Here is a 16,856-nt window from a genome sequence, read left to right as displayed (position 1 = left end):
ATACATGCATGTATAGATACATATGTATGACTAATAAAATATCAAACATACACATACATATTATTCATGGCCCAGCCAAACAGAAAAACGTACTCTATGTATTCATAATTTTTTTTCTCTTTTATTTCACATTTTACGCCGTGCCCTTTCCGTTGTGTAGTGACTTTCTTCGATAGTGCGCGTGTTCCGCTATTCATTCATACGAATTCTTCTGTATATACGTATACCTGCTGATAGTATACGATACTATTGAAAAACGTATTTTTACTACTACTGCTAGTACGCTTCATTCTACTGCATTCTACTATCCATCTCGTTGACGTGGTCATACAAAGTATGTCGACGCCTTACTACCGATCCGTACGTGCAGTCTCACCGATAGGTGTATTGCATACATATACAACATATATTACTGCTGACGGTGTACACACTCACGTGCGCGCGCGCATAAAATACCTTGGACCTATTCGACTCTATTCAAGATGGAGAGAAAAGAACGTAAGATCTCAGAAAGGTGGTTGTAAACAAGAGATTTCGAAGATACGTATTTACTGTTAGATATTACTGTAAAATCGAACGATAAAAAATGGCAAAATCTGTATTGAGCTCGGATACCTTACCAAAAGCAGGTCGAGTGAATGAAGGTATGACAAATGTGAAACAACTGTCTTTCGAAAGTCGATCGTTCGCGATTGACATTATTCGTTTAACCGTCATTGTTAACACATATTAATCTAGTAATGTCGCAGTATGTCGGGAATGGTTGGTGCACGAGGATGGAGCATTGGCATATAGATTGCAAGATGAAGAAAGCAAGTATCTGCTATCCTTGTTTTTGTTTCTTTAACAAACTACACGAAAGAGTAGTTTCTTTGTATGTAACGAATTATTCAATTTCTTTTTTTTTTTTTTCTCTACAGTCAAGGAACATTATTCGGGTAATAAGGTGCGCAATGCTCAGGTACGAGAAGATCTTCCAAGAGCCAGGGTAGAACAAGAGTTAGAGGCAATAAGATATCAAAATTACATACAACAGCAGTTAGTAAATTTGTTGTAGTAACATATGTTGTATATTAGAATGTGATGTTGTGGAAATTGTACAAGTGGGTATCTTACTTTTAAGGGAAGAAAGAGATGCTGTTGTAGCGAGACAAATTGCATTGTCATTGGAAAGAGAGGAACATCAAAGAGAAAGGGAAGAGCATCAGAGAGAAAGGGAAGAGCATCAAAGAGAAAGGGAAAAGTATCAAAGAGAAAGAGAATTACAGGAACGAATGAGATCGCAGTTAAAGCTCGACGATGATACTTTATCGATGAGATTAGAAATCGAAAGACGCATACAAGAAGAAAAGGATGAAGTATATTTGATTAAATTTGATTAAATCTTTAGAATTGTTACGTTTATCTGATGTTATAATGTAAGTTAAATCATTGTTAAATTTTCTTACAATAGGAATTAGCAAGAAAGTTGCAGCAGGAGGAAGAAAATGCTATGGACGATCATGATTCTCCAGTTAACGAACAATTATTATTAGATCAAAAGATTGCAATGGAAGCTCAGGATGCCGAATTAGCACGTATGCTTCAAGAAAAGGAACGTGCTAAGGCACGGAAAGCTAGAGAAAGAGCTAGACAAAAGAAATTGGAAAAGCAACAGATGCAACAGCTGGAACAACATACTTTAATAGATAGACCTCAACGACCGGATAAGATCGACTTAAGAAATTCGTCGAATAAAAGTCGAACGAGACACGATACCAATTATATCCAGCAATATCCAGATCCCGAAGAGATACAAACGCTTGATAATCATATTGAAGAAATACAAGAAGTACCCAATGTAGCTGCTATCATCGATCCAACTTATAATATAAATGAGCATCGAAATACGTCCAGCAGTTCGAGTAATACAGTTAGTCCGACGTTTGCATTACCTACACCACCGCAAGAATTAATGGTAGATGATGCACCCTGTTACATGCCGATACAAGGACAACGAAGAAATCAGAATCAATCTCCTTCGCAAGTACACGAAGAAAAGCATAAGAGGCGAGTTAAAGATGGATGTAAGCATCAATGAAACAAAAACAACGTGCCTATCGTATTTAATTAACAATAAGTATATACTCGTCTTTTTTGGTATTAAACATTTATCAAAAGTATAAAAGTATCTCGTAAGAATAATACTTTCTCTATTTCTTGATGATATAACTAACTACGTGATTGACGAATTTTTATACAAGTTTTTCTCGCGATATTGCACATGATCCGTAGTTGCCTCCATTCCATTGAAAGTAGATAATATACACACATATATATACATTTATAAAGAGGTAAAAGAAATTATTCTATAATTGCAATGAGATATCAGGATCACTACTTTTTGCTAGATTTAAGATTCGTCTTTGCAAATTGTATTGTTACAAAAATTTAGATGTTATTATTGCGCTAACAATAGTACACATTCTCATGTGTTTCATCAAATATGAAACCGTACGTGCCTTTTGGAAAGGTACGATTTATAAAGCTAATCAATTTTTCATCTACTATCCATGGAGAAAATTCAAAAGAATAATGCAAGAGAGTTAAAATTTACAAGAAATCGTACCATTTTCTAACTACTTATCTGCCTTTTCTATTATAAATAAATCTTTAATAATCGTAAGAAAATATTATCTCATTCTAAAGTGATTAGTTTAAAAATTAATTATTCTCGATATTTCTGAATTTGTAGGAAATTTAAGGACGAGATTAGACGTAGGTAATTATTACTAATGTTATATGAAGCTTATTTATTAATAAGTCATTAAAAAGATTAGATTGATAATCGGAGCACATTTAATAAAAATTAGTATTTTATATATCAGTTCATCTTTAGATAAAGGAAAGATGAAAATTTCAAAGTGTTTTGATTATATAAAAAAAAAAAAAAAAATAACATTTTCGTGAAATGTTTAAGTAAATGCAGTGTTTCAAGCTCTCTATTCAAACGATCTTTGTATTGATTCGCTATAAATTTCGCGCTTTAGTAATCGTGGAAATAATATTTTTGTTTTCTTTTTTCTTTCTTTCTTTTTTTTTTTTTTTTCATTTATCAAGACACGTAGTAAATGATAATGACACTGCCAAAGATGACACCATTAATGTTGGCTTTCAACCAGATGATAATAATGATCTAGATTTACTAAAATAGTATGATGCTCAAATGAGGTATTTTAAACCTTGCATATAAGGTTTACCAATAAAGACATATAGGTACAAAATATAATGTACAATGTATACAAACTTTTTAGAGGGGATTTTGAATATCATACATATTTGTAAACATCAATATTAATATAATCATTCTTTAAAAAAATTTTATTATAGATCTTTCTTAGGGCCTAAAAAGATTTTTTCTCTATCTTTATATTATATTAAATTACAATTAAAATATATAGGACGTAAGTTTTTTCTTTAACATTTGTATTATTGACGGTGATTGGAAAATTTTTTTTCTGTAATACCATGTATTATTATATATTTTTTTTTATTTTTATTATGTTAATACACCTATACACACGAGTATATTAATAAATTATTTACATGTAAACGTTATTTTACAAGAGTTTGTGAAAACTGTATGAAGTTGAAGAGAAGCGTCTCGTATGGCTTAATAAATCTATATTATAAAACTAAATATGTAGTATATAGATATTATCATTAAAAAAAAAAAAGAAAAAAAAAGATATAGCAAATTTTAGCTATATTCACAAAACATTATATAAAAGAATTTTATAATCGGTAGTATATATATATATATATATATATATATATATATATATATATATATATACATACATACATACATACACATATACATATACATATACATATATATATGCAAATCTATCGTAATGTTTGTGTGTGATTATATTAACTTAACAAAATTCAAATTAATTAACTATCTGCTACAGAGGTATCTTAATGTAGTACTTAATCCTAATATTATCTTGTTTTACATCTTTACAGATACTTTATAAAAGGACAGTTCATTTTTTTTTACAAGATATATTGTTAAAAAAAAGGAAAAAATTCAAAAAAAAAAAAATAAAAAAATAAAAAGAAAGAAATCTGAGAAATATGCTAATAAATAGCTCATAGTAATCATTCCGACGATACTAATAATGCAAACTAATTTGCTCTAAACTTAAATTAATAGAACATTGTCGTACTTGAAAATAACAAAATGTATTTTTTCCAAATGGTCCCTCTCTATAATAACACAGTATTTACCATTTGTATTTCTTAAAGTAATATATAATTTCAATGATTTTTTATATACAATTCCATTCATTATTCTGTTTAAAATCATTAAATAACGTGCTATCAATATTACTCATTGCTTGAATATGTGTGTGTATATATATATACATATATATATATATACACACACACACATATATATACGTATAAATAATATACACATATATGTATATAAAAGAACAGTTTTTATTCTCACAATCTGGGAAAACAAATATTCCATTGGATGAAACATAGATGTTCATCAGATAAAAAAAAAGTGAGTATTAAATAAAAATTATTAATAAATTAAAGTTTCTTATTTTGTATAGAGTTGTAGGAGCGCTAAATGCCCAGTTACGTACATTCATTCATAATCAGGAACTGAAAACTCAGCAGTCTCAACAAAATTTCCGAAAAGAAACATCGTATCAATTTTATTGTTGTTTAATTTTTTTGGTTTCATTTTCTTTAACAACTAGGTATTTACTATCTCTAATCATCGATCAAGTTACGATTTCAATCGCTTTTTTTTTTTTTTCTTTTTACAGCAGAATAAGCAACAAAATGCATGCTTCAGTCAAAGATATATTCGAAGCAATTTGCTATAAGAAAAGTTTTATACAAGAACAATAGTACTGATCCTGTCCAGCAGATTAACATTTACATTCACAAGTTAGAATAATATTTATTTTTTCTAAAAGATCGAGATCAGAGAAATATGTACACATATGTAGAGGGAATTATTGTACACAATAATCATACAAATTGGTGTGAAGGAGATTTGATAACTGGAAGCATATTTTTTTTTTTTTAGGATTATGATAAATATACAAAGTCACATTACATGTGAATTATACTATATATATATATATATATATGTATCTATGTATGTGTATGTGTATATATATATATATATATAGAGAGAGAGAGAGAGAGAGAGAGAGATTTTAAACAGAACAATGAATGGGATTGCAGTTAAAAGATCAATGGAATTATATTACTGTTGGATCCAGCGTTTTATTTATTTGTGAGAATAAAAACTGTTCTTTTTCTTATTATCAACAATTCATTTTTGTTTCCCAATTATTTTTATTTTTTTTAAATTTTCCTGTTTTTATTATTTTTATGTTTTATTTTCACTGCAGGATGATGTTCTTTTTCTTTTCGAAGATTGTACCCTAGTATTTTTCGTAACTCTTAAATTCATTTGACTTTCTGTTTCTGTTGATTCCTCTATAATGGCATCTTCCATGATATTTCTTTTACGTATACCACGAGTTCTCTTTTTTACATCTAACGACGAAGAATCAACGCTCGTAGCTCTTCTTGTTCTAATATTCGTCACTGGTTCCTTCGTTTCACTAAACTCGTGCAACGAATTTAAACTAATTTCCAATTCTTCTGGTATAGATTGAATCGATGAACGTCGACTACGTGTGTTTGCTGCCGGACTATCTGTAATCTCTTCGATAATTTTAGACGATATTGAATTTCTTCTCTTTTTAGGAGTTGACGATACTTCTGGAATATCAGATATCACATTACTAGATTTCCCCTTTTGAATAATTTTTAATGTCGATTCTTTAGGCACCGAGTTACCACGTCTTCGCGTTGGTTGAACAACATCCGTTACTTCTTCTTCTTCTTTTTTATCAAATTGTGCTACCAACGACGTGGACGAACTTCTGGTCAATCTACCTCTTACCGGTTTTTTCTCTCTCACCTCTTCCTCTTCCTCATCCTTTGTTACCTTAGATACTTTTCTTCCTGTTAATTTTGCTTTATTACGATTTGAATTTTCACTTGTATCATCAGCTGAATTAGAAATCGATGCCGATCTTGTTCTCTTTAATGTAGGTGTTGGAACATACGTTATTTCTTTCTGAACGGAAGCTGCTCGACGTGTAACTCTCCTAGTCAATTCTTTATCCTTTACATTTTCAGATTCTTTGTTATCCGTAGTAGTCGAGAAAATATCTTTAGCGAGAGACGAACTTCGAGTTTTTCGAATCACGGACGTGGTCGTTGCATCCTCTGAATCATCAAAAAGTTCCTGACTTGTGTCTTCGCTTGTATCTTTTACAGGAACAGTTTGTTTCTTCAATTTGGAAGAATTGATTCTTTTGGATCTGGTTGTCCTCTCGCTCGTAACCCTTGAAGAAATATTTTCTTCATACGTGAAAGTATCTTTGCATTCCATAGAAACTCGATTCAACTTAATCGTACAAGTGGTAACCTGTACTTTATCCTCGGATACATCTCGAGATGCTATTGTTTGTTGCGATGATAATTCATTTGTAATCGAATCATTGCTAGAATCTTCGACGTTTTTTAGTTCATTGATTTGTCTTACTTGTTTCGAATTTCTCTTATCGATACTTACAGTAACATTGTCACTAGTTACCTTTTTATCGTTATATACTTTGACATCGTTACTATTATTTGATCCATCTTCGGTGATGTTCGAAACATCTGAGAAATGGAGTATAGGTTGAGATATGGTGTTAGTACGACGATCTGTTCCCAAATCTACATCAACTTTTTTATCATCGTCTGACCTTGATGATTCATATATCAATGTTATTTTGTTACAATCGTTCGATGACTCGTCATCGGTGATATCAAAATCACTTATCACTCTTGATGACCTTTGAAGGCCATTTCTAGATTTATTGTTATTTCCAATACACTCTTTCGTAATTTTTGAATCAGCAGTATCAAGTTCCTCCTCAAAAGAATTAAATAAACTTCTAAATTCATGTTGGTTATCTTCGTTACATTTGTCCTCGTTAAATTCTTTCAAATCGTTATCCTTTTCCGTTGTAGTATCGTTATCGTTGGATATTTTTGTTCGTTCGTTTCTTTTGAACGACGCGATAGGCTTCTCTTTTCCACGTACAAACGTCTTCGATTCTTCGTTATTATCATCTAAGAGTTTAACAACTTTACTTTTTACCAGTGGAGTCGACGAAACGGTATTTTTATAATTACACGATATGGCAGACGAAGTTGATTGATCCAATAAATCGATTTCTTCGCTTTTCTTGAACGACGTACTTTTTTCAAAACTGCTACTGGGAGAAAGAATCATAGTGGAATACATAGTGGCAGATAATGAATTATGTAATCTGGACGAGGATGGCGATAGTTTGTTTGTCTCTACGGCATAAGTATCTTTCGAAGCGTTCAATAACTTCGAAGAAGTAGAGGACAAATTTGTAATGGACGAATTTGTAGTGTTCCTTCCAGGTAAATAACTTCTTCTAAGACTCGGTCTTGGACGAGGATAGCAAGTGCTTTTGTCGCTAAGGCTATCATCTGATAAAATTTTAGTAGTTTCGTTATTAGACTTAATACTGGTATTTGGACTTAGGAATACGTCAGTATCGTCTTCCGACGTAGATTTCGCTATTGATATTTCTTTAGGAACGTACTCCTCCGTTTCTTCTTCGTTTACGGTATCACAATTGATATTCTGTTTAGGATTATTTATACTGAATCGTATTTGTCTATTAATTTTCTTATGTTTATCCAAAGACGCTTCAGGCGTATCTGTATCAATCATATGCGTAGCGATCGAAATGTTCGGAGACGCCGAATTCTGAATTAATTGGCGTATTTTTAAGATCGAATGTGGTGTCTCCATACAAGTACTTTTGTTGTTAGAAACATTACTTTTTCGTTTGACCAATGGCGTATCAAAAGTAAGATTTAAATCGTTATGGCACGAAGAAGTATCTTTCGCGTTCGAGTTAATCGATAATTTTCTACGTTTCGTTTCTTCTAAAGTTTCATTGTCCTCGTTCTCATATATCTCGTCCAAAGTACGTTTCTTACGATTTTTATACGCTAATGTTGGAAATAAAACGCAGCTTATATTTATATTACTCTCGTTGGCTTTCAACGATGCGCACGGGGCTGTGATAAATGGTATTCGGCATTTTCCACTTTGAAAGGAAGTTTCTTTGGCCTTTTTAATGACCGTTTCATAAATGCTTTGCTGTTTATTAACACACTTGTAATGAGACATAGGTCTCGGATATTTAGATTCCAAATCCGTTTCCAAAGTCGTCTTAGTCATACCGCTAGAAAATTGCTTTGTTATCGCAGGCAAGGTTGCGTCGTACGCCGTAAGCATAGCAGCAGAAGTATGAAGCATATTTTTTGGTACATTGTTTTTAAATTGACTTAAAAGATTTTTATTATTGAGTTCCGCGTAACGACAACGTTGCAAGTAATAAAGCGTTTTCATGTCCTCGGATCTATTATCCTCTTGTAAAAATTTGACAAAAATTTCTTCTTCCTCTGGTTCCAATGCGAGATGTAAAATATCGCCAAGTTTATTGTACGATTTGCAGGCTTCGAAAAAGCACGTCAATAGTTGTGCGTAGTGCGAGGGTGGTCTACAATGAAAGGCTGATTGAACCAGACCGTGTTGCACGGATAGATTTACTATAGCACTTTGATCGTCGGTAGACGATATCGGTGGTTTTCTGATTCTCAGATATATCAGAGCTAATTTTTGTTGATTATTCCTTACTAGAGTTCTCAGTACAAGCTTGTGGTGCCAAGTTTTAACGTCAGAGTCGGAAACCAACTGTCCAGTCATCATATCCAAAAATCCTTTATAATCTTCATGATCGAGTAACCAAAATGCTTGGGTGAGTTTGATCAAACTTGGACTCATTTTAAAAGCAGAAGGATACTTTATCAATTGGTCTACTCCTGGATAAGATCCATGCAAAAGCATAGCCAAATCCATTAAGAGATATATCGTAATTTGATGTTTACATTCGGTTTCATTTATTTCCGATTGATAGCAATCGGTTAGATAACTTCTTAGTAACGATTGCAACGACGGGGGAGGATAATAACCACTGATATTCACATCTCCACCCTCTCTTTCCCATTGCGACTTTAAAACAGGACATTCCTTATTTATCAACACGTCGATGAACAATCCTTCGTCCTCCTGTAAATAACTTTTATTACTTTTTATCGCATCTCTCTTTTGACTATAGACCGACATCAACTTTTCGTAAGGATAAGGAATTCGAAATGATAACGAAAGTGGTAATTGTCTTTCTTCGTCTAACTCTTGTATTTCTGGTAGTAAACCGACATCATAAAACCAAAGTAATACTTGAAGATAAATGGATACGCGTTTCAATGCTTTTCGTTGCTTTATCATGTCATCCGTTTCAAGTATCAATTTTCCAACGACGTTCGATAAACATTCTAACTGTTGGGAACAGAATCGTAACGTTTTGATCTCTGCTTCGCCGATACTACTGTCCGATTGATCGAACAATGGAACGCAAAGACGATCGGCTATCATTTTTATGGAGGAGGCACGTTGAACGCCCCACTTTAGAAATGACGGATAAAGAAACGTGGCACTACCGTCGGACCATTCTCTTGCGCATTTGATCAAAAACGATGTCCAACGTTGTTCTAAGCACAGAGAAAGTAATGTTTCTCTTTGTGTATTCTCGTCGTTGCTAAAGGAAAGTTCAGCATTGAATGGTACCAATCCGACAGAAAGACACTTGTGAAATATTTCCTTGGGTTGCAACAATATGATCGGTCCTGTTATCGCCATTTTACGTAAAAGTTCTGCCTGAATACCGCGAGTCAACCAAGACATTAATCTCACCGTGCTCAATTCTGCCCATTCAAATGACAACGAATTCGGATAAAATAATTCCTCTGCTGGACATGGATTATTGATCGGAAACTCTTTCAACGTGGAAGGAATGTAGCTAGTGCTAAGAAGCTTATCTCCTGCAGATTGGGCCTCGAATCTTGTAGAATATGTCGCCAAAATACTGTTTGGATTTTTACAATCATAAATGGTCTGAGGCATTTGTTCTTTGTACCACTGATTAAGATCAAACAACAGTATCCTTTCGTTCGACGCGATAAGCAATAAATTGTCTTCGCCACGTTTGATATTTGCCTCCGTTTGATCTGGATTAACTTCTCTTTCTATAGGCGATAAACTAACGACTTTGTCTTCTTTCTCTAATTCAAATTCAAACCTAAGACAAGGCTCTGCTTCCAAGTTGAAATACAAGTTTGTACCTTTTTCGTAATATTTCCGTTCGAAAAGAAGAGCATACATTCGAAGAATTGGCGGTATTTTCGAGGATTCGTCTTGATATACAACCCACAAGTAACAAAATGGTCGAGGATCGTCCGTAGGCTCCAACAACGACAAATGTGTTATACTCATGTTCTCTTCGAGCGGTCGACTTATCCATCCTATGGAGCCATTATTTTGCCAGATTATTACTCTTCCCAAACATCCGGATATTAAACATCCAATCTTTGTGGAACAGATAATCATAGATGTCAGGTTTCCTGGCATCAAAGGAGACGATTCAAATTCTATTCTGTTAAAGTCAATATATTTTTCAATACCTGTAAATATTTAATGTCGTCATTCCAAAATGTACATGATATTCCATATCCTGTTTGTAAATATCGAACAAAAATTTTTAATACGTACTGTTATTTAATAAATTATATGCGATATGCCTTTCTTTAACGAAGTGATTCTTATTGCTACTAGAATTTTTTCTAACCGAAAAATCTAATTCGGCCGGCGAACTTTCATCCATGTAAGCGATAGAGTTTGGGTCATCCCAGGAAGATCTTTGTAAATCTATCATTACGTGTTGAAGATTGCGTAAAACTACACAGGCTATGCCATCCATATCACAAAAAATACTATCCACTCTCTTATCGTTAATTTCTTCCCATTCTGCACCACCCGATATAATACAAATTTGTTCAATTCCTGCTGGTGTCTAAACGACGAAGATTTCGTTTGTTTATAAAAAAAAGTTTTCAAATTCGTTACGATACGTTAAATAAATCGGACTTACTCGTATAGCTCTCAAAACACGGGAAGTATTGCAATCGAATACGCATAACAATCCCATAGAATCTTTTATCCTGCTCGCGCCATTGTCTAAGCCAACCAAAAGCAATGGTAAATTTCCCGGTTGTGTAGGAAATTCAGATACGCACGTTATTCTTTCGGTAAAGGTCCAGCAACAATTAATGTTTTCTCCAAATCTAACATTAAAAACTATTAAGTGGCAACCATGACTCATCCATGCGTATGTTGTTCCATGTAAGAATCCTCCCAGAGAATCGTTAGACGTATCATAATCTTGTACGCGTACGAATGATCCATAGTCATCTTCTGAATTTTTCAATCTATCCGTTATTAATTGTCGAAGATCACTGACTTTCACAATCTAAAATTGATCGTTAGAAACAATACCCGTAAGAATAATTATATCATGTAGATACTTCACTATAATTTTCTTATATTCAATGATAATAAGGAAAATTAATTCACCTCGCAATTGACTTCTTCCAGTTCCTTCATACTTCTTGCAAATTATTGAGGGAATATTCGATCAACATTTATATTTATATATAAATTCGAGACTCGGCGTAAGGTTATGCATGCGCCGAATTCCTTTAATTTACTTACATAGATATCCAGAAAATAATTGGGCATGTACGACGAGCGTGGAAAAAAAAAATTATCTACCGGTCCGTTAATGTAACAATGTAATTTAGAAATACATATCGAAATCAGTAATGTCTCATACGCATTTCTGTACTCGTGCTATCATTTTATAATGGCGGTTACAGCTGCGAAATGCGCTAAAAATGTTACCAACTTTATAATCGAATATACGCATTAGTAACGGATAAAAAAAATTACATGAAAATATACATATTCTTGTAATTCATCAACATTAGATATTTCTTCAAAGCAATGAATTCTTTTCGACATAATTTTTCACATTAATTATTAACTATTACGATTGATCTCTTTCGAATAATTCTGCGTAGTTTTCAATTGGTACGTACTGTTCCGAAGATACGATTGGTCTAGTAAAATTTTCTTCATTTAAAATAATTTCAAATCGAGACCGTTTCTGTCAGTCAGTCTCAAGTTGGATATTACTGAATGAGATTCGATCGAGAAATATCTAATTTCTCAATCGAATTTAAAGATTTACGAGGAACAACGAGATTTATCCGATTTATACGAGACATGAATTTAATTTTTGTATTAAAATAAATTTCTTTTTTCAGGATGGATCTGCAATGAAAGAGAGAAAAACGATCAAAAGATACGGTAATGAATACTTTGAAAACGAATATGAATGTTTTATCATTGGATGATATTCGAAGTTTCGATCAGTCGGTAAGTTATCGACCGTTGAGAGAGCATACCTATAACGAGTAAGAATTGTTTTATACAACAATAAAAAAATTTCAGGAATATTGATTCGTTTCTGGTTCCAATAGACGGAAATCATCGACGCACGAATTTAACGATATCGTCCACGGTAACCATAGAAACAACAAAACCATAAAATCAACAAAACGAGATTACGATGCATATATCCATTTTACGAACGTTTCTCCATATACACTGTGTGCCATATGCAACGTTGTTCCGTGTATCCTTTGAAAAAAATTTAATAAAGATAAAACGTAGAATTAAATTTTACATATATCCTAACAAATTAGGATTTTTATTTTTATTAAAAAGGTAAGCCGTTTATATGATTTCAAAAATGTAAAAAATTACTTTTTGTTATGTATTATACGTAATTTAATTGCAGGTAATTTAAAAAATAAAAAAACAAAGAGATCATCATGATGGACATGGAAATGAACGCCGCTTTAGGAGTAAGTATAAACTTTGATAATTTCAAAACAGATAATTTCGATAGTTATCTTCGACACATTATCGATATATCGAAGCGATCGGATCATTAGTCACTTGTTTTTTTCTCTTTTTTTTTTTTTAATTCACGTTTCTCCAATATCGTCGTACAATTTAATATTTTCATTTATAACTTTTGTACGTTTCTCTGATAACAATGACGAAAGAATTCGATACGAAGAACGAAGAGGAAGAGAAGGAGGAGAGTACGAAGAATAAAAAGAAATTCGATGTTAATACAATTGAGCTTATATATCGTGTAACTTAACCTAACCGCGCAACTGGAGCGGTAAGCACAGTTCAACGAAGTTTTTAAGTCCTAGTCACTTTGTGCTGATGAATGAAAAAGCAAAAGAAAAGAAAACGAGAAAAAAAAAAGAAAAAGAAAAAGAAAAACAAGAATTACAAAATAATTAACAATAAAAAATAGTTCACAAAAAATATTAACTCGATGATCCGTTAAAATATATCCAAAGAAATGTCTTAAATTCGAATTTCATTAAATTTTCGCGCGCTTGGTCAGCCATATAAGAAAGATGTAAACATTGAAATGCCGAATCAGGATCGATCTACGATCGACCGCGTCAATGGCGCGGCTAGGTGATGATATGATCGAGGAAACTTTTTTCTTACTACTTTTTTACGACAACTTTTACGATCCTTTCAGGATGATGAAAGCGAGAGTAGTCAATCATCTTCCGAGGGTAGTTCAGCGAGTAGTACGTTTTGTAACTTGGAAAATGACTATGCGAGGGTGAGCGTCTGATCCCGACATTATATAATATATTATGTGATATTTTAAAATACAATATCAGTATTATTGATAATATTATATCTATATATTATTGATTTCAATACTCTAATATTATTACATTATTATATAATATTATATACAGTATAAATATAAATTATATATATTATATATATATTTTTATTATATATTATTATATATATTATATTTATTATATATTATATATATTTAAATATATATATTATATATATATATATATATATATATATTATACGTATATTTCATTATCATCAATCATATAGATATATTATTTTAGATCATAAAAGAAATGAAGACGAATAACGCTTTAGCAGCATTCGAGACGGATTACAAAAGACTTTTCGAGTCCTTGTATAAATCTCATAAGAACGAAAAAGAACTCACGTTGAAGTGTAATTCGTTGACGGTAAGTCTATTTGAATATATACGTACCTAATAAAATAATATATATTTGGCTCTGGACGATTTACATTGTACGATTTACATATTACGTAACATACATATGATTTTATTAGAACGAGATAGTCGAGAACACACAGAAAATAAACGAGCTAACGAAAACCATTGAGATTAATTCTTCCGAGATCGTAAATCTTAAGCAAGAGATCGACAAGGCTTTGAAACTAGCGGATGCTGCTCATACGCGTGAACAAAACGCGCAAGAAGTTATTGACAATCTAAGATTGAACATAACGAAATTAGCTCGTGAAATCGAAGTGAAGAACAAACAACTTGCTGGCGAGGACGAGTAAGTTTGTCGATTAAAAATTAACTCGTTGATCGTTAGATAATATTTATACTTTTTAGAAAATTCATTTTAAATCAATACATTTTTCTTTTGAGATCGCGATGAGATTTTTGATGAGGTCGCACGTATATCGAAGAAAACGAATTTTTTTACACTTATTATTAATGAAGAATAAACACATTGGTAATTAATATTCCTTGTTAAACGTTGAGCGTTCTCGATAGCATTTGTAAGTGGGGATACAAGATGAGTAACGATGAGAACAGGGTGTAGCGATTTTATTGAAAGTATTTTTCATTAAATTCGTTTCGCGTGCACCGTAAAACCCAGGGGAAACGTGCGTTGGTTTCGAAAAAGGGTACAAATAAAATCTGCTGGAATATATATATATAAAAATATATATATATATATACATACATAGATATATATTTGATATGATATATATATATATATCATAAAAATATATTTATACATTATAGTATATATATATATATATTTGTATATTATATTGTATATTACATATACATACATATATATGCATATATATATATATATACAAATATATACACAAATATATACATAAATATATATACAAATATATTTATACATTATATATTATATATATACATATATATATACATACATATATATACAAATATATGTGTGTGTGTGTGTGTATATATAAATGAGACGTCAAGAATATCTAATTATTTCGTAATCAATATATATATATATATATATATATATATATATATCATCCTCTTTGAGTTTATTTTTTCTTATTATTAGACGATATTTATAAAAATTATAGATCCTTATTTTTTCTTATTATTAGACGATATTTATAAAAATTATAGATCCGGAGTAAGCCAACAAAAGGAAGGCCTATTGAGAGAAAGAGAAAAATTAATGGGCGAGATGACGACGTTGAAGGAGCGATTAAAAAATATGTCCCAATATGTCGACGAACTCGAGATGAAGAATATTACCGCCGATCAGAAGATCAGCGAAATGCAAGAGACATTGGATATATGTACAAGCGAAGTTTCAAGAGAAAAAAGAGGAAAAGAGAGAGCGGAAGAGGATTCTCGTCGTTTGGAGAATGAACTTCTTGTGAAGAACGATGAACTCGATGTAGGTTTGATTTTCTATATCGTACTTGAATATTTCGATTTGAACATTCACGCTTGAACATTCAGGCTAATTAACTTTCGAACTAATCAAGATTTCGATCGATTTCATTAAATTCCAAATTCTATTCGAAACGTTTAGAACATTAACGAAACATTGCAAACTGCTACCGATAACATTAAAAAGTTGGAGAATACGGTGAAGGAGCAAAAGATAGTAGAAGATAAATTGCAAAAGGAATTGAGTAAGCTTACGACGAAAAATTTAACTATTCGAACAAATTTGGAGCATGCGAACATGCACATCGAAGCAATAGAAAAGAATATTGTCGAGAAGGATAAGATATTTAGAACGACGAAGTACGAACTTAACAGGTAAAGTCAACAAGATATTTCATATTACGATATATAATATTGTCGATTTGATCCCTTATCTTTTTATCTTCTAATTCTTTCTTTTCTTTTCTTTTCTTTTTTTTTTTTGTCTCGAATAACAACGAAACGTTGACGTTATTCGCGTTGATTTCGGATATTGTAGAACGAAGGAGGAAAACGCAAAAAATAAGTCGGACAAGGATATATTGGAGAAGAAATTTTTGAAACTCCATTGCGAAAAAGTAAAGCTCGAACAGGATATAAAACAAGCAATTACGAACGTGAAGAACGCCGATTACGAAATAACGATATTTCGTAAGCAACAATTGGAGGATAAGAAATATTACGAGACGTTAATGCGCGATAAAAATATTTTGTCAAAGGCTAATGAGAATCTAAAGGAAGAAGTTAAAGCTTTAAATCACGAAATATTGGTACACAATCTAAGCCGAAAGAAATTAGAACGAGAGCTTAATAATAGTATATTCAGGGAGACAGAATTGAAAAAACAAATCGAAACGATCGAAATGGAGAAAGATAGATGTCATTTTGAAGTGCGGGAACTCGTTGAAAAAGTAAGTAAATGTAAATCTGTGTAAATTTAAATGCGTGTGATTTTTTTTTTATTTGTTTTCTGTCAGTTAATTATTCGTTAATCGTATATCGAATTTAAACGCGTCACTTTTTAAAATATCAATTTTGCATTCATAGAAAATATATTGGTCGTTCGAACTAGTCGCATTAATAAATATTTCATTTTTCATT

General features: G+C 31.8%; 3 protein-coding genes and 1 long non-coding RNA gene across 4 annotated transcripts in view; 2 read left to right on the top strand and 2 right to left on the bottom strand.

Moving 5' to 3' along the window:
- The window catches only part of LOC122629469, an 86,935-nt gene that overhangs the window by 34,712 nt on the left and 35,367 nt on the right, over positions 1 to 16,856 (bottom strand). The window lies entirely within an intron of this gene.
- On the top strand, positions 4 to 3,094 carry LOC122629459 (coiled-coil domain-containing protein 50). Its single transcript, XM_043812882.1, has 5 exons — positions 4 to 644; positions 750 to 812; positions 921 to 1,038; positions 1,124 to 1,358; positions 1,454 to 3,094. Exons 1-5 carry the CDS (start codon positions 587 to 589, stop codon positions 2,078 to 2,080), a joined length of 1,101 nt encoding a protein of 366 aa, XP_043668817.1. The 5' UTR covers positions 4 to 586; the 3' UTR covers positions 2,081 to 3,094.
- LOC122629453 (protein ELYS) lies at positions 5,277 to 11,946 on the bottom strand. The gene is made up of 4 exons (XM_043812866.1): positions 11,657 to 11,946; positions 11,175 to 11,552; positions 10,796 to 11,096; positions 5,277 to 10,707 (listed from the first exon to the last, which is right to left on the bottom strand). Exons 1-4 carry the CDS (start codon positions 11,684 to 11,686, stop codon positions 5,408 to 5,410), a joined length of 6,009 nt encoding a protein of 2,002 aa, XP_043668801.1. The 5' UTR covers positions 11,687 to 11,946; the 3' UTR covers positions 5,277 to 5,407.
- LOC122629455 (cilia- and flagella-associated protein 58-like) overlaps positions 12,974 to 16,856 on the top strand; it is an 8,704-nt gene continuing 4,821 nt past the window's right edge. The window contains exons 1-7 of the mRNA XM_043812871.1: positions 12,974 to 13,011; positions 13,716 to 13,802; positions 14,116 to 14,244; positions 14,354 to 14,586; positions 15,444 to 15,720; positions 15,859 to 16,091; positions 16,255 to 16,666. Of these exons, the coding sequence (XP_043668806.1) occupies positions 12,979 to 13,011; positions 13,716 to 13,802; positions 14,116 to 14,244; positions 14,354 to 14,586; positions 15,444 to 15,720; positions 15,859 to 16,091; positions 16,255 to 16,666 (1,404 nt within the window). The 5' untranslated portion in view covers positions 12,974 to 12,978. The remainder of the gene's footprint in view (positions 13,012 to 13,715; positions 13,803 to 14,115; positions 14,245 to 14,353; positions 14,587 to 15,443; positions 15,721 to 15,858; positions 16,092 to 16,254; positions 16,667 to 16,856) is intronic.

Source organism: Vespula pensylvanica, chromosome 5 (assembly GCF_014466175.1).
Source record: "Vespula pensylvanica isolate Volc-1 chromosome 5, ASM1446617v1, whole genome shotgun sequence".
NCBI lineage: Eukaryota > Metazoa > Arthropoda > Insecta > Hymenoptera > Vespidae > Vespula > Vespula pensylvanica.
This window is presented reverse-complemented; position numbering and strand designations above follow the sequence as displayed.